The sequence below is a fragment of the Erpetoichthys calabaricus genome, chromosome 17 (genome assembly GCF_900747795.2).
Source record: "Erpetoichthys calabaricus chromosome 17, fErpCal1.3, whole genome shotgun sequence".
Classification (NCBI taxonomy): Eukaryota; Metazoa; Chordata; class Cladistia; order Polypteriformes; family Polypteridae; genus Erpetoichthys; species Erpetoichthys calabaricus.
The window spans coordinates 88,028,977-88,054,828 of record NC_041410.2 but is presented as its reverse complement, the minus strand read 5'-3'; the positions used below and the strand labels follow the sequence as shown (position 1 = coordinate 88,054,828).

Here is a 25,852-nt window from a genome sequence, read left to right as displayed (position 1 = left end):
GAAACCTGGCACCATCCCTACAGTGAAGCATGGTGGTGGCAGCATCATGCTGTGGGGATGTTTTTCAGCGGCAGGGACTGGGAGACTAGTCAGGATAAAGGGAAAGATGACTGCAGCAATGTACAGAGACATCCTGGATGAAAACCTGCTCCAGAGCGCTCTTGACCTCAGACTGGGGCGATGGTTCATCTTTCAGCAGGACAACAACCCTAAGCACACAGCCAAGATATCAAAGGAGTGGCTTCAGGACAACTCTGTGAATGTCCTTGAGTGGCCCAGCCAGAGCCCAGACTTGAATCTGATTGAACAACTCTGGAGAGATCTTAAAATGGCTGAGAACTGACGCTTCCCAGATCTATTTGTAGATCTCACTCTGAAGGAGTCACCAGCCATGAACCTCACCTCACCCCTTTTCTGCATTGGCTTTCTCCAGCTGCTACGGTTTTCTTCCACTGTAAAATGGTGTGTGTGTGTTCGCACTGTCCAGGGTTTGTTCCTGCTTTGTGCCCTATAGCCGCCCCCCCCCCGTGACCCTAGTCTGGATTAAGAAGGGTTAACAAAGGACATGACATGATCTGGAGACATCTGAACTATTAAAGAAACGAGTAACATGTGGATTTAAACATTTGTTTGTCAGACTTATGTTCTTTTTTTGGAAGGTGATGTCAGAAAAAAGAAAATCAGTTTTGGAAATAACTGGTGTGGCAGAATGAAACACTAAGAAGGCATAGAATTAAATAACGGGTTTAATTAATAGCTAAATAGGAGATTAGTTGGATTAAAAATGGAACTGTTTGAGATCTCTGAATTAACTGGTCCTTTGTTGGCTTGCACAGTTAGGCAAGCTCATAATACTGATAATTGCTCCAATACTGATGCACTGTGCAAGAAAGGACAGAGCCGGTTATACTACCTTAGAAGACTGGCGTCCTTCAACATCTGCAATAAGATGCTGCAGATGTTCTATCAGACAGTTGTGGCGAGTGCCCTCTTCTACGCAGTGGTGTGCTGGGGAGGCAGCATTAAGAGGAAAGACGCCTCACGCCTGGACAAACTGGTGAGGAAGGCAGGCTCTATTGTTGGCATGGAGCTGGACAGTTTAACATCTGTGGCAGAGCGAAGGGCGCTCAGCAGGCTCCTATCAATTATGGAGAATCCACTGCATCCACTTAATAGTATCATCTCCAGACAGAAGAGCAGCTTCAGCGACAGACTGCTGTCACTGTCCTGCTCCACTGACAGATTGAGGAGATCGTTCCTCCCCCAAACTATGCGACTCTTTAATTCCACCCGGGGGGGTAAACGTTAATATTTAACATTATACATAGTTATTGTCTGTTTTTCACCTGCATTATTATCATTCTTTAATTTAATATTATTTATTGTATCAGTATGCTGCTGCTGAAGAATGTGAATTTCTCATTGGGATTAATAAAGTATCTATTTATCTAATAATTACAGAAGACGGCTGAGAAATTAGCAGCAGCAACTGGTTACTAATTGAGAAAGTGACTGAAATTAAAATTTGCAGCCACTGCAGCCCTCCAGGATCTCGGTTTGACTCCCCTGCCATAGTCGTTTCATGTCTTCTATTTGCATTTTTCTTTAGGCGCCAGGGCTACTTCTCACCTACCCAAAAGACGTCCAAGGTTAGGTTCATTTTTGACTCCCACACAATATGTATTAGTATGTACACACCCTGTCCAGAGCTAGTTCTTGCTAATCGCACGTGCTATTAGTGTTAACTGTCTCTGACAATGAGTAAATTAGCATACATATATGAGCTTTTATAAATGTGTGTTAATACCACCTAGAACGTCGGTGATCTTCAAGCATGTCCATACAGCTGCCCTCAAGTAATACAAACACAGTATTTACATGCATACGTTCTGGAAGTTTCATCGCCGCGCAGCTCTGCAAGCGGATTGGCGAGTGCGCGAAAACGATCCAATCAGAAGCGAGATACTTCTGCGCAGGTTTGTCGCCGTCTAAGCGGAAGTCAAGGATGTGAACGACAAAACCCCGTCAAGGGGGCAAAAATACCAGACGAAGCCGATTCTGTCGCTCTCAAAAATGATGCGTCCATTCGGTTTGCACAGCCAGTTTATTTAACGCTTATAGACGTGCATCTCCACAGCGCCATGGCTGCCGGGCGTGGGGCAGAACCCAAGGTGCACACAGAAGGGCCGGCCTCGAACTTCGCCTATTCTAGTAGCAGCAGGAACATAGCGGCGGCTCAGGCTGCAGCGGCTGCTGCTGTCCCTGGCGCTCCGGGATCCCCGGCTTCTGTGGGCTTTCACCGGGAGCCGATGTACAATTGGCAGGCTACAAAAAGCTCCGTGAAGGAGCGCTTCTCCTTCCTCTTCAACAACGAACTGCTCAGCGACGTGCGCTTTATTGTCGGGAAGGGCCGTCAAGCGCAGAGAATCCCAGCGCACAAGTTCGTGCTGGCAGCCGGCAGCGCCGTTTTCGACGCCATGTTCAACGGGGGTATGGCGACCACCTCGACCGAAATTGAGCTGCCCGACGTGGAGCCCGCCGCCTTCTTGTCTCTATTGAGGTTAGTGTCTTGGGAGCGCTGTCTGTTTTTTTATCGTGGTAACGGTGAGTAAGACAAAGTCGTCTTGGGAGGGGGAATTGTTGGGGTTAACAGGAGACCCACTTGCTTATTTAAGAGTTATTTATGGAAGTCCAGTGCCGCTATCGCCTTCAAATGTTTCAGAGTTGAAACACAAATATGCTCCAATGCGTCAGCCACATACTTCATGTAAAATTTCGTTGTTCGATTTCGTTATCTTTTTATTTAAATCCGAAATTGTGTGAGCAGCTGGTAACGGGAACGTTCATACTCGAGTAGATTTGAACGCTCATTTCATTATCGAGAACCAACCCCGGACGGGGCGCCGGGCCATCATCAAGCCTGCAAACACGTAGACGATTTCGAATCGCCAGTCAGCATAATGATAACATCTTAGGGATGGTAATGAAAAAGTGGAGGACGGCCTGGTAGGGCCTTGGCTTACCACAGGGTCACTCACACCAACCTTGGGGTGGGGTGGGGTGGGGTGGGGTGGGGGTACCAAAATGGTGGGGTTTTTTTTTTTTTCTGTAAAAGGATTTTGGTAATGTGCTGTTTTAAAGGCATCATCTTATCAAAAACGGTTGATTGCGTTTAAAGGAATACTTAACCCAAAATTGATATTTTTTTAATATATTACTTCGTTAATATGTAGGTTTGTAGTGACGGCCAAGAATATCTTTTAATCAAATATTTTCATACAGCATAGAGAAAAAAATGTTTGATATAAAACAAACCAATGGTGATCATTGCATAGGTGGCAAACAATGTGAAACATGTCCACGAAGGAAAAAAAACAAATCTTATGTTACTCCTACACTAAGATGCACCTCTCCCGCTCCTTCATTTGTCAAGAGTCCTGTCTTCAATTCAAAAGTGCATTATGGGGACATGTTTTCCTGTCTGTGATATGCACTGATAATTTCGAAAGCATCTATTTAACAACATCGTAGCAATACAAAGCATGTGTTTTGCATGGATTTATTACAAGACAGATATGTGGATTATGCCAATGTTTCACAACCTCAGTTGTTTCGGGACCCCATTCAACATTTTTAGGTTCACTGGTGACCCACATACAGCAATTAAAGAGCTCTCCCCGTGATGAAATTAACGAGGTTAGGAATGGGAATGGAAGTGGGGAGGGGATCACACAACCCTGTCGATCGTTTTGCTGGATGGAGGGTTTGTGACCCACTGATGGCAACCTGTGACAACCCAACCCCCCAGACTGTGAGTTATGTGACCGGAGTAACATGAGATTTTTTTTTCTCTCTCCACGTATGTTTTTCACATCATATGTGGTTGTACAGTTTTGGTCACCTTTGGCTTCTTTCATATAATGGATTTTTTTCTCTCTATTCTGTATGAAAATATGAGGTTAAAATTTTTCTCTGCCATCGCTACAAACTATATTGGGTAAGTAACATATATGAAAAAAAAATACATAAAACATTTGGGTCGAGCTTTTCTTTCAGTGTATCCAGCAACCAATTCCACAATTAATAATGGTAAAGTTGCTGCATAAATGTTTAGCAAATCTGATTAATCCAATGTGTTGCTACGTGGGCTCTCCTGGCAGAAGAAACGTGCCATGAGCAGTGTGCCAGTCTATTAACACTCACATGGGCACACAGGGCCAATTTAGAGTTGCCCATCAATGTAACACGCCTGAAACCTTAACGGAAAAGTGAAGAACGTAAAAACTTGATGTGAGCAGTAACTGAGTGTGGGGTTTGACCTCGGGACGCTGGATTCGTGGAGCAGCAGTGCTAACCGCGTTTTTACAGTAATGCCTGTGAACAAGTCGATGAGATCGCTGCCATCCCATTCAAGGATTTTATTTATATATTGTTTTGTGTAGCACTCTTCAGTGAATGCAGGGGCAGAGTGCTGTAACAAGTTCACACTTCATAGGAAAGATGCAAATACAGACTTGACAAATTGCTAGTGAGCACATGTAAAGACAGATTTGTTTAAACAGATAGGAAACAAAGGCCCTGTCCACACTCTTTTTGTTTTAAGTCATTTTTACTTTTTGTCCTCACTACCCCTTTGTTTTTCAACCCTGAAAAACAGACTTTTTGAAAGCGCCGTCCTTAGTCATATACATGTATTTCGAAAAGTGCAGCCTCAGCATTTTGATGTGAACAAGTGAAAACACAGACTGTAATGAGTCTTTGGTTGGTTGGTTCTTATTGTATTCCCTGATCGGATCCTACTTATTACAACGTCTCATTCCCTAATTAGTCACCCATATTCCAACAAAGCCTAGCTGTCTTCCATGGCACTTCATATGTTGCTCACTTGTATGCATCAACGTTGTGTTTTGTATGGTTTGAATGTGCCAGTCATTTACTCAGTGCTACAGTTTTGCGATTAATCCTGTGATTAAGAGCGTTACTACCCCAGTGCATGTGTGCCCGTTATAGATGAACATCAATGTCTTGTGTTTCCAGTGGTTCTTGTGTGCACAGAGATCCTTTTGTAGACAATGTGAAAACACAAGTGTGGACAGAGGTAGATTTCTTTTAAAAACACCTTCTTTAAATGAAAATGTAGTAGTGTGGACTAGCCAAAGTGGTTTGAAACTAACATAAATGGAACCTCACAATATCTGTCCTTTAACAAATCGTTAAAATATGGCCAGTTGACAATGGAGGAGAGGAAAGTAAAAACTGGTCTGCAGCATCAGTGGAGGATAAAGTAAATCTCCGGAGGGGTCCACAGTCGGTTATCATGGGTAAAGTCCAGCACAATCCCTGTCCAACTGGCCGCCCACCCCCTCCTGGTCATTCTACAGTAGTGTATTCTGGGTCATTTAAGCTGACAGCAGAATCTTTTAAATCTGTTGACTCCAAGCCTTCCATTATCTCGGATGACTTTTCTATGGGTACAAAAAAAAAAAGCTTAGCAGTAGAGTAGTAGTACAGAGTGCCACAGCAGGACATGGAGAACTGAAATGGCACACTGGAGTGTTAGTGACCGTTCAGTATTATAGTCTTACATATATTCTTATATATTTCATGTGCCTCAGTTATCTATTTACAGTGCCAGAAGAACATGCTTTGGGAAGGACACTGCATAATATTGGATGCTAGCATTTAAGGTGCCCCCTAAGATCTTCCTTGATTAATAATAAAAATAGTAACATTATGGAATAAGTAAATAAGAGTGTTCATCCACACATTGGCCGATTTTTATGAACTTGCATTAACTGGGACAGTGCCTTGGTGTGATTGGTCAGTTTGGCTTTGGCGTGATTGGTCAGTTTGGTTTTGGTGACGTGAGGAAAGAGGAAGTGTGAGTGAGTGAGACACACAAGGAGGAATAACGGCATCAAAGTCACAATGAGAATGTCCGATTCAAAGACAGGTGGTGAGAAAGGCACCTTGAAAATAATGACAAAGTCTGAGAAGCAGGCTTTACGGGAACACGCTTGACAGACAGAGTGCCAGTTTAGAGACGTTCAGACACACAAATGCAGAGGAAAGTTGCTATCACTGGCCCAATGTGTATTTAATGTGTTTTTTTTTTTTTTTTTTTTTTAATTATTCAATTCGCTGTCTTTAATAGGTTCTGTGACTATTATATAAATGAGTTTTAGACTGTTGTGTTCTGTTATGCTAATGGTGCAAAATAAATGCAGACAATAAACCTCTAATGCAGGGTGTGATTTTTTTTTTTCCCCTAAAAATAAACTGTGTAGGGTGTTTTTTAATATATAAATAAGGGTGCTGTATAAATTACATTTTGATCAGCTTTAAGCAAAAGATTCAAAACCTCGACCTGTGATCCTTTCGGTTGTGTTGTTGTGCTAGTCAGTGAATGAGCAGGTTACGCTTTCTAGGGTCAACTACCTGCAGGCAGATTACAGTATGTGTTGTTCAGCAAAATGAAAAACAAAAACAGAGGAGTTGTTCTTCCCTCAAAAGAAACCAATCCATTTTGGCGTCTAAAGTGACACGTTGCAGGGGCAACATAAATGACTGAATTGAAAGCCTGCATTGTGCGCTGTTCTGAAATGTGAAATTAAGAACTTTTAGGAAATGTCAGGTGTTTTTTTTTTTTTTTTTAACTGAGAGAGTAATTTGAAGCCGTGAGGTGAAGGTTGGCCGTCCAGGAAACACTGGAATGTCCGTGCAGGGCCGTCCTGCGCATTCCTTTTATAGCTCCGTCAAAAGGCTTGTAACATTAACAAGATCAGTAGATAGAGAGAAAAAAAACTGACTGTATAATGTATACAACCTTTTCAAGTTATGATTGTGCATTAGACAATTTTGTGGCACAGTTTTAGTGCTTCGGCCTCCTACTTTCAGGAGACAGAGTTTGACTCCTGGTTTTGTACCAGCAGGGGGTTTGTGTTTTCTCACCTTTGAGCCCCTATGGCCTGAAAAATCTGCTTAAACAGGTTGAGTAAATAGATATATATATCTGCTCCCAGCCTGCTCACCTGCCTCCAAGCTCCAGGAACGTGACTCTGTTGGAGTGCTCTTCACCTCCTGTTGTCTTCTCACCTTGTCTAGTTGTTGTTGTTGTTGTTGTGTTTTTTTTGTTTTTTTTTTTTTTTCTTCAAACCCCCCCCCCCCACCACCACCACCCAGTGGATGTATATTTTTTTTTCCCCGTGTTCCCCAGAGCATGCTAGTAATGGAGCACAGATTCAGCAGGTTTAAAAATGGATGGCATTTTAATTTGAGGATTCAATTCTCTTCCTCATTAGAAATTCCCACCAATGTGCATTTCAAATTCTTGAGAAAATAAGCAATGTGTTCAGTGGGCCAGAGGGGGTCAGTACCGGTGCTGTCGAAATTATCAAAAAAAATGAGGGTTTGGATAGTTGTATTAAAGTAAGCAAATATTCAGATATATTTGAAGGTTGGTTAAAAGTTCTGAGTGCTACTACATATGTGTATGTACTTAATGTGTATTTGCTTGTATGTATGTATTTTTGTGTGTGTGTATATGTGTGTGTATATATATATATATATACACACACACACATACACACACACTCACACACTAGGGGGCTTTGACCCTGCTCGTTTCACTTGCCAACCTGTGGTCCTGCACTACGCGCTAGCCACTTTGCGATTCTGCCGCTCGCATATAGGGATGCGGTTGTACAATTTAAACAGATTTTTATTTTAATGGGAATTGTTACATATTCATAATAGAACTATTTTACATTACAGCAAGTAATTAACCATATTAAAAAAGAGTAAAACTATGTAAATTAATGTAAGTCTATGTAAGTAAATTATGTTTCATGTTGTGTTAGTTATCCATCTATCCATCTATTTTCCAACCCGCTGAATCCGAACACAGGGTCACAGGGGTCTGTCGGAGCCAATCCCAGCCAACACAGGGCACAAGGCAGGAACCAATCCCGGGCAGGGTGCCAACCCACCGCAGGACACACACACACACACACACACACAAACAAACACACCCACACACCAAGCACACACTAGGGTCAATTTAGAATTGCCAATCCACCTAACCTGCATGTCTTTGGACTGTGGGAGGAAACCCACGCAGACACGGGGAGAACATGCAAACTCCACGCAGGGAGGACCCGGGAAGCGAACCCAGGTTGTGTGTGTTACTTGTTGTGTAATATGATTTCGTTCTGTTTGGCTTTGAAATTAACACGCAAATACTTTTTAAACTTACACTTTTACTGTAAAACTTCAGTAAAAACGATTTTTTGAATTAAATTTTCATCAGTATTGCATTGAATTGTGATTCTGTGTTTGGACTGTCATTGTGACAACGATAACTGCCCGTGATTTAATTTTGTTTCTTTCAATCTATTAAATAAAATGACTGCTTTGAATGTTTGGCTCTGAGATTTGTAAATTGCCTTTGCAAAAGCTATTCTGACGGGAAACTGTTAACATTTTAATATAAATGGCATATCAAGATCTCCTTTGGTGTCTAATGTTATCCGCTGAAGATGTACTACATTATCTTTCTTGGATACGTCCTTCTTTCAACAGTAATTTGGCCAGTGACATACCAGACAGTGTTAACGGTTGTAGATATTCTTCGTGATATTGTAAGTTGATGTTTTTATCTTCCACACCATCACCACCAACTGTTTCAGCAGAGTCTATTGATACGCATTTGCCGTGTAACCAGTTGTCATTTTTCTTGTTAATGCATTTGACTTCATCGTTTCTCAGTGCTAGGATTGCCCGTGTACTCATTTCTTCTGTTGATAACCCTTCGGAATGAAATTCTTCAATAAGATTTGGACACAAAATTTCTTCTTTGATTGGGAACTTAAAGCGAGGAAAATGTGTAAAATTTATAAGCGCCGAGAGAGCAGGAACTGTGTCTGTCAAAAGCATTCACACGAATGAGAGGTGAGAGTCCCATGGGCGTAGTTGAAAATGGTTAAGAGGAGGTCGGGACTTGAAAAAATCTTCCAAAAGTCTTGTCACGTCGCAGGATTTTTTATACAGTATAATATATACATACATACTGTATATTTTTTTTTTTGTTATTTTGCTTGTGGTGCATCTGGAAAGCGTGTAGCACTACTTAAGCGTTGTTCACTGATGCAGCTTTCATGTGGAAAATACCAAAGACCTGATCAAAGATGAAAGTGGATCTGGGACACTTCAAACGTCTGTAATGCCTTTCAGAAACCCATACACAATCACTTCTGAATACTTTAAAACACATTAAACACACTCTTTACTTTAGTCCTGCCCCTCTCCTCTCACCCCCACTCCACTATGTGTGGGTGCAAAGACGCAAAGTCAGTGCCCATTTAGATTTGTTGTGTATCAGAGCGGCACACGGTGTTGCATGGGTAAGTCGTTTTAAGCTGTGGTTCCTTTGCCTGCCAGTCTGTCTTCAGTCTCTTCTGCACTGAGCCAGCAGGTGGCACTGTCCTTCAGACTGTAGTAGAACCAAAGATACTCCTGGGGTCAGAATTTTGGGCTGGCACATAGTGTCTGGTCTCCTCCTGATCAAATGAGTGAGGTGTGCACATTTTCGATGAGATTGTCCCAGCAGTGTGTTGCGTGTATGCCTCGTATACAAAATACATAATCTGTTGTGATATGAATTTGCACCTCAGAGTGTTTCTTAAGTGAGTTGCACGGTGAATTAGAAGTGGGAATTGAACCAACAACATTGGGATATTAAATCCTTAGCCATGCTCCCTGCCTGTGTGGTAAAGTCGCTAAGTAATGTTTTTTTTTTTTTTTTTGCTATATGTAAATTCAGTTTGCCATATGAGCCAACACCATAAGTAGATGCATCTGCTGTCTTTACCACCCATATGAAGCTGCCAGTACTTGCAGAAATGTCTGTGTATTGGACCCCCTTCTGACATTCCACATTCTGCTGTTCATCCATTTTGTTTTCTAACCCTGCTCAGTCCTAGCGGCCAAGCTGGTGCTGTACTGCCCACCATTGTGAGACTCTGAATGAGTCGCTTACATTGCCAATTGCAGAAAATAAAATAACAGGAGCGCCGTCATGTGACAAGTTTCTCAAGACCATACTGGACATACAGCGTCATTCTCCTCCATGATTTGTTTCTGACCCTGACCTCAATGTTGCTGCCATTTCTGTTCTTATTAATAGAAGACGCCCCGATCAAAATAATCTTCTGTGCATTATGTTGCATCGTTAGGTTACTTTTTCAAACGTTTCACTGTTTTCAAACATGGTACTGTAAAGGTTTGTACTTGTTCGTTTTAAGGTTCCTGTATTCAGATGAAGTTCATATTGGACCAGAAACCGTTATGACGACCCTTTACACGGCTAAAAAATACGCTGTGCCAGCCCTGGAAGTGCACTGTGTGGAGTTTCTGACTAAACATCTGCGGGCTGATAACGCCTTCATGCTGCTTACTCAGGTAGGTGAGTGGGATGGGATATTTGGATTTTTACTTTTATTGGTCTCTTCTAAAATAAATACACATTTTTTGCAGGCTGATTTATACTTCATAGGGGGCATTTTTTGATGGTCAGAGGTATAGATGAGCCCTCCCACCCCCTTTCAAACCTGGTAGTAAGTGTCCTGAGTAGAGCTCTGCACAAACAGCACTGAATCACCCAATAGGCAGTTCAGCCGCATTGTATTTCTTGTTTTAATGAGGAGACAAACAGAAAGCAAAACTGGGGTTGGTCATGTCACAGCTGTAATCACATTAAATAATTATAGAGACAATTATGAAAATAAGGTGGAAAGTATCCAGTTTACTGCTAAGCTTTATATAGCAAACATATTGGTTTCCAGTAAAGCTCATATTGATAACCATGCAGTGTCTTTATTGAATTGGTCGGATGTGTGAATATTTTGCCTTCCATTTGATATCCTTATCTTTCTTTAACACACCCACTGTATTTTATATATAATAGTCTATCCAGGCATCTGGATGTTAGGTAGAATGCCTAGTGGGGGCTGACCAGGTGGTCTCGTGGCCTTGGAACCCCGTAGATTTTATTTTGTTTTGTTTTTTTTCTCCAGCCCTCCCTGGCCATCAGACCTTACTTTATTCTTTGTTAATTAGTATTGCCTAATTTTATTTTTATATTTTTTCTTTTTTCTTTCTTCATCTTCTAAAGCGCTTTGAGCTACATCATTTCTATGAAAACATGCAATAGAAATAAATGCTATTGTTGTTGTCCATTTTCATAACCCAGGGAAGGATAACCGAACAGCTGGAGCCTGTGCAATCAATCATAGGGTGCAAAGAAACCGAAGAGTGAATATACACACGCACACTCACTAGGGTTGTGTAGTACCAAAAAAAACAATATTTGAAACAATAGAGTGAGACCTGGACACTTCTTTTCTGAATTCTGACTTTTTTGTGGAAAGGTGCTCATACATTTTATATATTTGACCCCTGGATAGAGCTTGCAGTTCAGTCACTTGTCCCACCCTTGACTCAGTGATACTGACCCAATCCAGAGATGCCAATTGACACATAGAGAGAGTGAGTTTAGGAACACATGCCCGCACCCACCATATGGCAAACCAATTTAGGACCCAAGTGCAGCAGGTGACACCTCAGCACCACACTGGAACAATGTGAAGGTTTTCTTTTTGTTTTTTTGTTTTTTTCTATTTTTTACTGTGGCTGGTGTGCCAATCCCGCCATCAACCCCCAAGTTTTCCGAGCAAGTTGGAGGACCTGCTTGCAGGGCTGGATGAAGATTAACGTCATACCCAGGACGAAGCAATTGCAGGTTAAGGGCCTTGCTCTAGGGCCAACGGAGTAGAGCCACTTTCAGTGTTTACGGGATTCAAACCGGCAACCTTCTGATTGCCAGTACAAATCCCTAGCCTTAGAGACACCACTCCGCCCCAACAGAGGAGAAGAGGTAGAAAATATGCAAACTGCACACAAACGCTAATCCAGCCAAAGCACTCGGCTCTCATTCCTGGAACTGTTTGAAGCAATTCTCATGAGGTGCTTTTCTTATTATAAATTGAAAGTGTAATCTTAAATCGGTGCTCCAGTTCATCCCAAAGGTGTTAAGGGCTCTGTGCAAGCCACTCAAATTCCTCCATGTCCTGTGGACCTGACTTTCTGCACAGAGGCACAGTCAATGCTGGAACAGAAAAGGGCCTTCCCTAAACTGTTGCTGCAAAGTTGAAAATGCACATCTGTGTGAAGTGTCTTTGTATGCTGTAGCATCAGCTGTTACCCTTCACTGGAACCAAGGGACCAGGCCCAAACCTTAAAAATCAGTCCCAGACCATTATCCCTCCTCCACCAGACTTCGATGTTCAGAAGGTAGCATTCACCGAAAACCCGGATTTGCATCACTCCACAGTACATGTCATACAGCTGCACAGTCCAGTGGTGGCCTGCTTGACATCACTCCAGCCGACATGGCATTGCACATAGTGATGTCAGGTGTGTGCAGCTGCTCGGCCATGGACACCCAATTCATGAACTGATCATACTTGAGTTTTAGTAAGGGTGGCATCCTATGGCAGAGCTCTTCAGTATGACACATTCTACTGCCAGTGTTTGCCAATAAAGACTGCAGGGGCCTTGTGCCTGATTTGATGAAGCCATTGACAATGAGTGTGGCTGAAACACCTGAACTGAATAATGAAATTAATTTAAATTTAATTTTATTCACATCATTTTGGCCATACATCTGTATTGTGTGCACATATTAATAAACTGGGGCAACTAAAGTGAATTCCAGTAATGGTTGGTTGAGAACTGTTCAAAGCCTATTTTTTGTTCCCCTTGCTCTGCCCTGAAGCTTCCCTTTTTGCTATGTCTCATATTTGATTCGCATTGATACCATAGATAAAGCTGACATTTACCTTTATGTTTTCTTTTGTAGGCGAGGTTGTTTGATGAACCTCAACTTGCCAGTCTTTGTTTGGATACAATAGATAAGAGCACGGCAGATGCAATTAGTGCAGAGGGGTTCACGGACATTGACTTAGGTATGCTGCTTGGCTTATAATAAATAACATGTAAACTTCTTTTGTTGTATAATGTTGCAAATAAGTGAAAAGCAGTTGTGTTTTTTTTTTTGTTTTGTTTTTTTTTTTTTATAAGTAAGCATATTTTATTTCTTGCCAAATGGCTTTCAAAACAGAAATCCACGTTGTTCAGCAATCTGTGCCTCTTTCTTCGTCTGCTTCTCTCTAGACACGCTTTGTGCAGTGCTTGAAAGGGACTCGCTGGGCATTCGGGAGAGTCGGCTCTTTGCGGCTGTTGTGCGTTGGGCTGAAGCAGAATGTCACCGGCAGCAACTTCCACTGACGGCAGAAAACAAACAAAAGGTTTTGGGAAAAGCCCTGTCGCTCATTCGGTTTCCACTTATGACTATTGAGGAATTTGCAGCAGGTGAACAGTTCAATAATGCTATTACAGCGTTTTGCTATTAACTTGGATGTAACATTTGGTTTTGTGCTTTATCTATTGTAATCATTGAAAATACTGTGTACAACATGTTCAGACTTTTATTGTGAAGTTTGCTCAGTGCATGTTTGTTTATTTATTTACTTTTTTGTTCTCAAAGCTCTTTTTGTTTTCTATCCAAAGAAACCAGTTTAATATTCTCTCTTGTGCCACAGGGCCTGCCCAGTCCGGAATTTTGTTTGATCGGGAGGTGGTAAATCTCTTTTTACACTTTACAGTAAACCCCAAACCAAGGGTTGACTACATAGACAAGCCACGTTGCTGTCTCAGGGGGAAAGAATGCAGCATTAATAGATTCCAGCAAGTAGAGAGTCGCTGGGGCTACAGTGGAACCAGTGACCGAATAAGGTAAGCTCTTAATAAATAAAATACACATAATATACATTCTGTTTTTGTTTTTGTTTTTTTTTGTTCTTTTTGAATAGCTTTGTTTTTCAAGGTAAACCTTTTTTTTCTTTTCTAAAGCACATGGATTGTTTTCACAATATTCCAGGTTTTTGACCTAACTCTGGGGCCAGTAGGGGTGATTCATGGTCAGAATGAGTGGCATGAAATATTACATACAGTGTGACCTATCACCGATGAAACAGAGCCCCACGAGTTGTGATGGTAGAGGAATGGTCCGCATCCTTGCCTTTCATAGTTTGATTCTCGCCCATTACATTAAATGCTTTCTTCAATCAATCGTTTCTCCTGCTATATCTGTCATAGTCCCAAGCCCCACCTCCGAGGGGTCATATTGTTCCCCAAGTAACAATCTGTCACCATTACACCATCATCACAACCAGTATGGCCCTGTTTCTTAAGCATCTTTTAAACTGTATTCCCAGATCAAGTGCTCATAACCCCACAGCTGGGTCACATCACATAATAAATTGGAATCCCTGATCATATTTAGTCTAAACATAATCATTTTTAGAGTTTACATTTATAAAATATCACTTGGGCAAAGCTGGGCATCCCAGCTCCAAGTCTACTTACATAAAGATGTCTTGGCATTTGTTTTATCAGCACTCAAAAAACAGCGTCACTGATTATCAGTAAAATTGGAGGGCAACTCCGGGATAGTCCAGCTTAGTATATAGGCTATGTAACGTCTAAATGCATTGTGGGAAGGGTTCAATGAATCAGACCTCGTTCTATTTCTGTTGTCCAGCAGTTTTTCCTTTTTTTAAATTTTCTGGGGGTAACTTTTAAAGCTGATCATTTGAAGGTGAATGATACTCCAACAGGGGCAGGTTGGGGGCAGAACAAGTGGTAATGATGTTAGCTAAAAATAATTAAAGAGAATCAATGTTAATACTGCAGACTCCTGCCATCCTGTCAAATGACCATTTCCATTGTAAATGGCTGCAGTTGGCTGTTAGTCTGTGGTATTCTTCCATACATCTCTAGTCGGGCTGCCTGCATGTCTTACTCAGAAAAACGTGAAGTACTTTATAGCTGCGTTTTAAGGGAAAACCCAGGCAATGCCAGGAAATACAGATATATACTGTATAATAAGGCTAAGACAACCATTTTAATGCCACCTCCGTTCAGATCAGATGGACTAGAGATTTAAATGATTTGATCTGTGGTTGAGCTGAAACAAAGTGAAATCTGTTTTGCTTTAACTCCTACACATTCCTTCCCAACGTTTTACACCAGCTGCATTGACATTAGCTAAATATTATTATTTGCAGGTTCAAAAAACTTTTTCAGTGTCCCACAGAAAATACAGCTTAAAATATTATGTCAATTTCAGTTTGGTAAATGTGCTTCTTTTGTGTTTTTGAGTGGTATAAGGTGATGAAAAGACTGAGAGCTAATGTACATAAGTCAGTTTATTACAACATAGCTGTCTTCTCAGGCATAAGGCTAAGAGTGCCTACGCAGAATGACAAAAGCATGTGACATCTACATTCTAGACATTCAAGAACAAATATACAGGGGTGGGCAAATGTAGGGTTATGGTTGTTCATGTGGAGAAAGGACATGCAGGTTAAAATTACTCAAAAGAAGTGCACTTAGCTACAATCTCAAAGTGCTCAAATTGCCAGCCTTGCACACTCGCAACTGTAAACCTACTTTTACCCACGTTTGTATATTAAAATGGACAACAATAAATGAGCAGTAGTTGAGATCTCTACTTTTGTGTCTTAATAATCCTTGTAATTGGAAATTTTGTAAACAGAAGTAAGGTTTGCCTAATAGTAAAGCAAACAGGTACACCAAAGTGGCACTGGTGGTGTGGTAAACAAATCCACCTGATAGTTTTCTAGGTAACCTCTAGGGAATGGACTGTCCTATAACATGAACAAAGTTAGAGAGCAGCTGCTCTCGGTCAACAGGCTGCCGCCACCCCCCCCATCCTGAACATCGTCAAGTCTGGTACGGGACACACTAGTTTGCATAACTGTAGTATGACCTGATCTTACATAAAGGACGATTAGCACAAAAACAGATGTAAATGGTACGTCTCGCAAGAAAAGGCACTCGGCAAAGTCTTACTCTTGCTATATGATCTTAAAGATCATTTCATAAAGAAATTATTTACCTAATGAAAAATATATTAAAAGGTCTGCAATGAAAAGCTGATATCCCTTTTGTAACCAAGCTCCTTTTTTCAAGGGATTCTAAAGGTTACAATATCGAGGCCCCCATTGACACTTCAACCCTAGAACAAAAACGAGGAGCTCTTTCATAGATACTACAAAGTAAATTGTTTTTAAAATATAAGTAGGAGCACAAAGTTTTAATGTAATTTTTTTTTTGTATATTTTAGGTTTACTGTCACTAAGAAAATATTCATAGTTGGCTTTGGGCTGTATGGCTCTATCCACGGGCCAACTGATTATCAAGTGAACATACAGGTACAGTAGATAATGTTTTGTAATGATGACTGCCTAATGCATTAATTGTACACGGTGGCTGAGCTGGATAGGAACAGGGCCCAGTAGGGCAGTAGGAAAGAAATGGATGTCTGCACTGGCTTCGAGAGTGAAAGGCAATGCAGGAAGAAAAACACAACGGGGGAGTGAGGGGGGCTTAGTATAACACATTTTAAATAAATACTCCATAGACACATATTGTGTCATAAATAAAAAAAGATCCTCCATGTCAGTAGGTATCAGCAAGATGATCTGGGCCCCCATCAGCATATTATGGAGTGCAGGCAACCAGAAATGTATAGATGTCAGGACATTTTAGTGTCAAAATATGTCTACAGGAGTGTAGGAGCACTAGAAGGCCAGCTAGAAGGAGCTCTGGCACACTGGCATAGGAATATCAAGAGAGGAGTATAAAGGCAGCTAATAGTCAGGGGCAAGGGGGGCCAAGAGTTGTGGGATAAACAGGGAAGGCAGCTCCTTGATGAGCAGAAGAGCAATCAGGACAGAGAGAAGGGGAGCGACTTAGTTTGGTGTGATGCTTCCACAGACTGGTGTTGGGAAGCAGGGGGCTTGTTTTGCATTTCTTTATTCTGTACTTCATGTGTTTGCCTTTTGCCATTCTAGGCAAGGGCATTGCTATGACAGTGCCCCCTTATAATCTAAGGAGCATCACGTTGAGTGCACGCACACAATCTGTATAAATTAAGAGTCCAATTTTACATTTGCAAAAAAAACAAGAAAACAAAAGTAAAATTTGACTTTTTTTTTTTTTTTATTTGAATAAAGCAGATTAATATCCTAGTATAGTCATTATTGCCCTAGAAGGATTATGCATTTGCCCCAGTTTGGTGCTTTTCAGTATTTTTGTTTATATATATAAAAAAAAAAAAAAAACAAGCCACAAATTAGTTAATATCTAATCCTGTTTCTTTTTTTGGAACATGCAGAGGATTTTTTCAAGGAAAAACTATTTATATATAAAAAAAAAAGTGTAATGGGGGGGGAAAAAAGTCAGAATTTCATTTGAGCCTTTTAAAAGGATCACGAAGTCCAAACCAAACCTCCAGTTTACTGCTTCCTTAAGTTTTAAAGTTAAACTCCTGGGAGACAAGTTCCCTGCATGGACGAATTCAAGTATCTCAGGATCCTGTTCATCAGTGATGGAAGAAGGGCACATTAGATCAACAAGCGGGTTGGAGCGACAGTCCATTGTGGTGAAGTGACAATCAAATCTGTAGACTAAACTCTTGGTTTACCAGTTACTCTACATCCCTGTCCTCTCCTGTGGTCATGAGCTGTGCGTAACTAACTAAAGACATTGTGAGTACAAGGGGGAGATATTCAGTTTCTTTAAAAACATGCCATGCTGACGCTTCATGATAGGGTGAGAAGCTCTGCAATTTCAGGGGAGTCGCTGCTCCTCTGGATTGAGAGGAGCCAGCTGAGGTGGTTTTGGGCATGACCCCAAGTCCGCTTCCCCTGGAGCTCCTCTGGGCACATCCCTCTGGGTGGAGACCCTGCAGCAGACAGAGGTTACATCCCTCGACTGGCTTGAGGAGCACCTCGGAGTTCCCCTTGAAGAAGATCTGGAATTAGTATGTGGCAACAGGGAAGTCTGGGCTGACCTACCTGGCCTACTGCAACCATCGATGAGATGGGAACTGTCACAGTCTGACCTGCTGGTAGGTTGTTAGTACCTGTGACATACTGTGTAGAAGTGTTTGTCGGAGTCCTTGACGTTACAGAAAATTCACCAGTGGAGGAGGACTGCTCGAGTTAAACCTTTCCAAAATGAGGTGCTGAGATTTTGTCTTTTTCACATTGCGTGCAAAAAGAAATATTGGGAGCTCATTGGAAAATGCTTTATTCATTTCAAGGTCAATCATTCTGCCTACATCAAGTACAAGGCAAAAACCAGCTCTGGATTGGGCCTCAAGCCTTCACAGGGTACACTCTGTGTCTCTCTCTTCTCTCTCTCTCTCTCATTGGGCCAGTTTAGAACCACCAGTGAGCCAAAAAAGCAAAAGCAGATCACTCACATTAGTAACCCATGTAGAGATGGGGAGTCCATGTAAATTCCACAGACAGGGTGTTTCAAATAATTTGCTAATTCTGATTTTATGTTGGGTAAGTAAGAGATTCCATTGTCTCTGTCTAGTGGAGGCTTGCTGACTGCATAACATCTCAGATGGTCTCAATGGCATCTTCCATAAAGTGACTCAAGGCAGAAGCTGACAAATGATCTCAGTTTCATGAGTCTATGCCACTGTGGTTATCAATATTGACTTCACCACACTCAAAAACATAGAAATGCTTAAGTAATACAGCATGTCTCCATGGTAATAATAATTCAACTTTTGTTTGGTTTCATAGATAATTGAAAGTGATAAAAACCAGACCTTGGGACAAAACGACACAGGATTTAGTTGTGATGGCACTGCCAACACCTTCAGGGTCATGTTTAAAGAGCCCATAGAAATACTTCCAAATATCAGCTACACAGCTTGTGCAACCCTCAAGGTAAAACTTTTGTTTTTGTTTAGTTTTACTATTTTATTTTTTAGGCAAAAAGGTTTTTGTTATTTTTATTTATAACTTGCTGTTATTTGTTGGCCATTTATTGTTCTGTAAAAAAAAAAAAATTTGGGAAACACTGGCTTAGATGATAAACATTCCTGCTGTTGTCTACTCCTTCCTTTTACTTTTTAGCTATGAAGCTTCCCCACAAATACACACAAACAGTGTAACGTTAAAGTGATAAATCTTGTGTGTGTCTGTGTTTTTTTTTCTTTTTTTAATGACTAATGCATCATTTTGGCCTCTTCTAACTTCATCATTAACTGTATGGCACCTCAATTCTAGTTTCACAATTGCAGTTTAGGCCATTAGCGGCGACACACACTCACAAGTATGAAACTTCCTAATAGCCGCTTTGTCTGCACACTCATTTGGTAAGTTAGGCTGTTCTGGCCTGACAGGTCATTGGTGACCTGAAAGGAGTGTGAAAGTTCAGTAAGCTCTAAAACCCTTCATCATGCGACATCCAGTGAGACAAAAACATAAACGGGCACACTATGAACAAAACACGTGCAGCAGGAACAGGCGTGCTACCACATCATGTAAACCCACCAAAAATATGAATTGATCTCATTGTAAACTCATGGGCTTTTTAAACGTTTGGACAAGCACAGAGAGTAAAAGAGAAATCTGCCAAACTGACTTCACTTGTAAACATAACTTATCAATAGAAAGAAGTGAATTAAACCAGCATTTAAGTACGTATTAGAAGAGCAGCTCAATAGACTGGAATTTCCTGTGTACTTTTGAATTTTTATTTATTATTTTTTTTAATGTGGACACAGTGATAGGATGAATATTTGTGATGGTAAAACTGCCATTTATCAGAGCTGAATAGCAAGTGCATGTTTTCTATTTATTGTTGTAGATTTGGCTGACACTTCAATAAAACTCAACTTACAAATTTAATATGCGATTACAGAAATTTCTTTATAGTCTGGGCACAGGTAGGTACAGTGACCTGCTCGGAGTCGTACAGGAAGTCAGAGGTGAGGAATGAGCCATCGGACTTGAGGTTTAATGTCTCACGCCTCAGCCAGTTTGTAACCAGTGCTTGTATTTTAGTTACGGTGCATTGCAGTAATAAAGTAGACATTAATGAGTCTTCCATTATACTAATTAGCTGTGGTGGTGACAGCAGGATTTTTTTCCATTACCAGTTATTTCTTCCATACAACCACCTAAAGCTCCACAGAGAATTCTGCTTCTACGATTTTCAGTGTACACTGTACATTCACTGTGATAATTTGTCTCAGAAAATTACTGTAGGATCATAAAGAAAGAACAAAGTCCCGAAGATCACAAAGGAACAAAGTTCGCCTACCTAAACTGATTTTGTACATTTCTATGAGAGCTGCCAGACTTATAAAGGTGCAGTGATAATCTTGATAATTGCTATTATGAATTTAATAAAACCCAATTATAAAATAAGAGTTATTCCAGTTAATTTTTGGAACTGCTTACAAGTTGTGCTAGTGATTTTCTGAAAGGTTAGTCGCTGTAAACAGAAACAGGGTGTTGGCTTGGGCAGGTACACTCCGGATCGAGGGACTTTGTTACAATATCTGACAGCACAACTGACACACGTAACTCTGTTTACAAAATTCCAGAGTGATCTAAACGTGCTGGGCCGTGCATTTCTCTATTTTTGCAGCCTATATGTTATTGAAGTATTGTGTATTTGACTAACGAATATGAAGTCAGAAAACAAAATCTGGTGTTTTTGAAACAACACAAAACAGAGTTTGTTTGACCATGGAGTAGACAGTCCTTTTAAAATAAGACTTTCTGAAAGTTTTAAAATGACATCTGGATATTAATGTATACTCCTTACACAGGAAAGTTGTGTTTTTTTATTTTAATTCAATAGCATAGATTCAAATGGCAATTACATTAACAAGTATAGTTTTGTTATGTAGAATGAAAATGATCTGCCCCGAGAAAAGTCCACTTGGACACAAGAAGAATGTTTAGACAGTACACAGACACATTTAGAAACATGCAATATTCTCAAATTGTCAATAATTATTCACAGTTTAGTGGTAATTTTGTTTGGTTTGGCCGTACAGCTTTCACAGTGTGGTCACAGTGCCAAGTCTCGACTTTGATCATTCAGTCTCTCTTGTTGTTTTCTAGGACTAAACACGGCCACTTCACTCTCCATTGGCACCAATGAAAAGCAGGGTGCAGTGAATCCACTTTCTATGTACTGAGGGTGTACCCTTTGTGCAATATGGAAACAGTATTTTACCACAGTGGAGTATTTGCAAATGGATTGAGAAGTTCAAAAAATGCTTGGAATGTGTTAAGCACCAATCCACATCCACTACAGACGACAGCTTTGAGCAGTTTTGTACCATCATTCTGATGAACCAATGAGAATTTCAGCCCTGCGATGCTTTGGTGCAAATGGAGAGTGAAATGGCAAACAAGAAAAATCTGACTGATGAAGGTCGAAACTTTACCAGTGTGACCACAGACATGCCATGTGTGCTCGGCGAAAGCTGTACTGCCAACCTAAACCAAATGAACACCAAAGTGCAGATAACTATTGGCTCAGCCTTTGTAATATTATGAAGCAAATTTCTGATATGAGGTTAGCAACAAAAAGTCCATTTAATGTTGCATTGCCAGTGAAGTGAAAAAAAATTAGTTGCTCAGTATGAATGAAAACTCACTAGCAGGAAAAAAGGTTTACTTGTACAACTGAACTAATTGAAAGTGGCGAGTATGTGTGGCGTTTCTTTGTTTATTGGTTTGGTATTTACTTGTTCTATCATCAGTTTGCTTTCTGCATTGTACTGATAGCATTATAAAGTTTCCATTCTGTGTTAGGATTTTTTTTTTTATTTATTATTATTATTTAAAAGTCTCACAAAATGAGTGTGGGTACAGGGGTCTAAAAATCCTAAATATGGATTGGAGTAGAGTTCAAGTTCACTTGAGATCCACCAAGGCTTTCTCCTGCATTTCTTTTCCGTTTTACTTCTTGACCTTCGTAGTGAGCTACAGTAGGTACCCCATAATGCACTTTCTAACACACAACCCACCCTTGGAAACCTCATAATATTCTTACCTCGTTATTGATTGGCATTTAGTGGCCTGGAGGTGTCATTAATATAAAATTACCTTTGAGGCACTGCTGTAGCTCTTCATGTAGTGGTAACCGTCGTCGCACTGGCATGAGGACAGAGTGGAGTCTGAATTGAACCTTGGTGGTCCTGTTCTGGTGGTCGGTTGCACTGAGCCTATTCAGGAGGAAGCACTTGGCACTGCCGCTTTATTTTTTAAATATTTGAATTAATACTCCTGTCCTCCAGGCTAGTTAGGAAAGTGCAGTGTGGTTTGTTTTAAATGTCGTGAGATTTTCATTTTATTTATTTATTTATTTATTTTGTCTTCAGTATTTGAACTGATCCTAACACTTACATACCAATTGAGCTGATTGCTTTGTCAGAATTCTTCTGTTTGTTTCATTTCCGTTGGCAGGAGTGACAGGTTTGAAAACTGAATGTTCCTTTATGCGTTTCTTTTTTTTTTTTTTTTTTGCAGTGTAGCACCAGGTTAGAGCAACAAGTCCTGTTTTCTAACGTGAACTGCATTTCTACTCAGAGTATAATATTCTCCAACATTCAACCTAAAAGTAGAAAGACTAAATATTTTCAGTTTCCCCTCCTTCTATGTATTTTTACTACGTAATCTTTTGTACCCTGCTTACTAATTTAGAAGTGTTAATTTTCTTGTATTTTTGGTTTAGGGTCCTGATTCACATTATGGAACCAAAGGACTAAAGAAAGTCATCCATGAATCAGCAGCGGGAACCAAGACTTGCTTTTTCTTCTTTAGTTCACCAGGGAATAACAATGGCACTTCAGTTGAGGACGGACAAATCCCAGAAATCATCTTCTACACATAGACTGGACTGCTGTCTTGGCCATTTTAAAGGACAATAATTCTTACAAAAGTGAATATGCTGTATGCTAAGAAAATTACACCAGTGACAACAGTAGAACAGTTCAAAATTATTAAAATAAATCCATGGAATGCAACCAATATAACTGCCACTGACGATTAATCATTTAAAGGAGCATGTCAGAAAAGTGGATTTCCATTGACGTCTCACATAATTTCAGTTTATCAGCTCATTAAAAAATAATAGTTTTGTTTCAACTTTGTGAACGATTAAGCAAACAGGCACAGTGTATTTAAAGAGACACTAGTTTTACGATACTCCTGCATTATCTCAGTAGGTGATATTCACATGTGGACGTTTTTTTTTGGTTTGTTTTCTGCCTTGGTAAATTGTAAATATAGTGCCATTTCAAGAATGCAGGCCTTTGCCTGCTGATTAATTACTTCAATATATCTGTTTGTTTAACTTGTCCGTGCATAACAAATTAGATTTTTTTTGTATACAGGCATTAAATACAGGCAAAAATGTAGTTATACAGTGAACATCTGGTCAATGCTCTATAATTTTTTGTAAGAACCCTTTGGTAATTGAGGTTATTATTTCCCTTCTGTTTCCATGTTAATTTTAGTATCTGTTCATTCTCATTCCTGTGACAGTTGCTAATACAGAGCAGTTGTATTAAACTGCGGAGTTGTACGTTATTTTGTCATTTGAAACTCAATGTAGCATACTGTGTATGTTACATATTGCTGTTAAATTAAAGTGTATTATATGTAATATAAATACAGAGAAATGATGAATACTGCATATTCAGGTTGCATGCACCAGCAAATATTGGGCTTAAAAGCTCTGACTTGTTAAAGAATGTATTTCCTCTGCATTTTAAAGGGGAAAAAAAAAAATCCTATTGTTGCTGTCCAAACTCCTTACAAGTTTTGGTATTTTCATAACATGCATCAAAATGGATAAGAGAGGGTCCTACTATAAAAAAATGAAATATGGTTACCACCATAAACAGCCACTTGGTTTATTACATTAAATCTACAAGAGAGCTCTGGTGCTTTGTGGAGGTCAGTTGTACTAACTCTCTTCTTTCTTTAACCACACAGAAATGTGTCAGCCGAGACTGCATGCCGCCGTCACCCCTGCCCTGTTACTTTACAAACCTGGAAAGTCAACTCTGATTTGACGAGAGGATAAGAGCATTTAGTGAGTACAGACACAAAGAGCCAGTGATAAATGATTGCAATGACAGAATCTCACTTTTGGATATGTTTGTACGTTTATAGCCAGTAAGTGCCTGTAAGTATCTCAGTACTTCTACCTGGGTAGTTGTTGAAGACGTGAGAGGAAGAGGAGAAGCAGACTAACATTCAAGTTCAAAACTTTCAGGAATAAAATTGTGTGATTCACAAATGTTTGAGTACAGAGTGTTAGTACAGAGTGTTCAGTTTCACATGTATATCCTACAGAAATAAGCAGATCTCTCTTTTACAGGTAACTAGTGCATGTTCATTTTTGCTTTTGTAATTTTACAATTGCTTATCAGTGTTTTGAAGCGTGTTGGTAAGACAATGCTGTATATTTTGATGCTGAATGTTGTTATTTAAAGAGTTTACAGGAAAAGTGATGTGAATTGAGCAATACGATTAAAAAAAAAAAAAAAAAGATTTAAATTCTTGATTTTTTTTTTTTTTTTTTGAATTCTTCCTATGCATTAAAATGTTTGATGTGAATCTGGAGAAATATGGTCGCTAAACTGGTTACTGAGTGCAGGGCATACATTTATTTAAACACATCTGCCTGAGGTTCTTATTTAAAATGTCAACATCAGGTATCTTACCCCAGCCCAACCTCATTTGTATACAGTAAATGTAGAAGGGACAACACCTGCATTTGGTATAAAGGAAAAGGCTACAAAAAGACAGAAAATATTTTCAACTATAAATGTAAACACACACAAACAGAAAGCAGCTACTCAATTTCAGAAATTTTAAAATCTTGATATGCACTGAACAAACGGTGAACCTTCTTGGTATAAACAATACATACTGCATGTGGCTCTTTATTCACTGTGATGAAGATGATGATGCATTCAAGTAGAGGATTTCACTTGGCTGCTGGTGCCACTATAAAGATCTGTGCTGTTCTTTGTATCTCTTCAGCAGTTGCACTGCATGAGCGTTGTTGTATTTTGTGGCTTCTTGCAGTGGCGTGTTCCCCCATCTGTAATCAAGATTAAGAACATCTTACATATACACATGTATTGAGACTTCTGTTGAATGATTTTTCCTGAACCCTCTTCATCCACTGCTGGGTTTTTTGTTTTTTTTTCCCCATCACAGGGCACACACACACACACACACACCCACACTCGCACACACATTCATTCATACCCAGTGTGCCAGGGGAAAACTCACAAAGGCGTGTGGGGTTTGAACATGACACCCCTGGAGCTGTCATGATTTATACCCCACCACAATGTGTATACGTTTACACATAAGTACACCAGTCTGCACTAAATTCCTCCTATGTAAAAAAAAAAAAAAAAAAAAAAGTAAACAAGCTGTACTTTACAAAATTAAGTGGGCGGAATCCATTTTGGAGTTTCTGTACTATAACCTGTATCCATGAGATATTGTATTTAGTGAAAAGTAGTGTTGTGAATTTTTTTTTTTTTAATATACGGTAAGTTTTATGTTTTAATTGCATAAGTATTTTTCATACTCAGAATAATATTTGAATTATTTGAGCTGAAATATGGCAGTCTTCTTCATTTTTAACACTAGCTGCAGTGTAAGCAACTCAAAGTCACGTATTTGCTACCCATTTTTTGTTCCCAATCAGTATTTTTTTCTCTCCCCCCCCCCCCTTCAGTATAGCCATGAATTTATATTTAGGAGGTTAGAAAGCTGTCTTTTTATTGTCTAGTAACGATAAAGCTGTTGTTTAAATGGCATTTATAGAAATAATGCAAAGTCAGGCTGAT

The 25,852-nt window shown here is 40.0% G+C and overlaps 2 protein-coding genes across 3 annotated transcripts in view; one reads left to right on the top strand and one right to left on the bottom strand.

Annotated features, from left to right (window-relative positions):
- Nucleotides 1-1,971: 1,971 nt before the first annotated feature.
- Nucleotides 1,972-24,106, top strand: LOC114668035 (BTB/POZ domain-containing protein 1-like). Of its 2 annotated transcripts, none has more exons than XM_028823628.2 (8): nucleotides 1,972-2,560; nucleotides 10,302-10,458; nucleotides 12,917-13,022; nucleotides 13,231-13,428; nucleotides 13,722-13,851; nucleotides 16,268-16,355; nucleotides 18,747-18,893; nucleotides 22,708-24,106. In XM_028823628.2, exons 1-8 carry the CDS (start codon nucleotides 2,142-2,144, stop codon nucleotides 22,864-22,866), a joined length of 1,404 nt encoding a protein of 467 aa, XP_028679461.1. In that variant the 5' UTR covers nucleotides 1,972-2,141; the 3' UTR covers nucleotides 22,867-24,106. The 2 variants fall into 2 exon arrangements, with proteins under 2 accessions (XP_028679461.1, XP_028679462.1); XM_028823629.2 differs by having other exon boundaries at nucleotides 13,659-13,851.
- Nucleotides 24,107-24,352: 246 nt separating this feature from the next.
- glsl (glutaminase like) overlaps nucleotides 24,353-25,852 on the bottom strand; it is a 62,061-nt gene continuing 60,561 nt past the window's right edge. The window contains exon 21 of the mRNA XM_028823627.2: nucleotides 24,353-25,089. Coding sequence (XP_028679460.2) covers nucleotides 24,993-25,089 — 97 coding nt within the window. The 3' untranslated portion in view covers nucleotides 24,353-24,992. The remainder of the gene's footprint in view (nucleotides 25,090-25,852) is intronic.

Coding starts and splice junctions, on each gene's coding strand:
- LOC114668035 (XM_028823629.2), top strand. CDS start 2,142: ATGGCTGCCGGGCGTGGGGCAGAACCCAAGGTGCACACAGAAGGGCCG. Junction 10,459..12,916: donor CCTTCATGCTGCTTACTCAG/GTAGGTGAGTGG, acceptor TTTCTTTTGTAG/GCGAGGTTGTTTGATGAACC. Junction 18,894..22,707: donor CAGCTTGTGCAACCCTCAAG/GTAAAACTTTTG, acceptor TTTTTGGTTTAG/GGTCCTGATTCACATTATGG.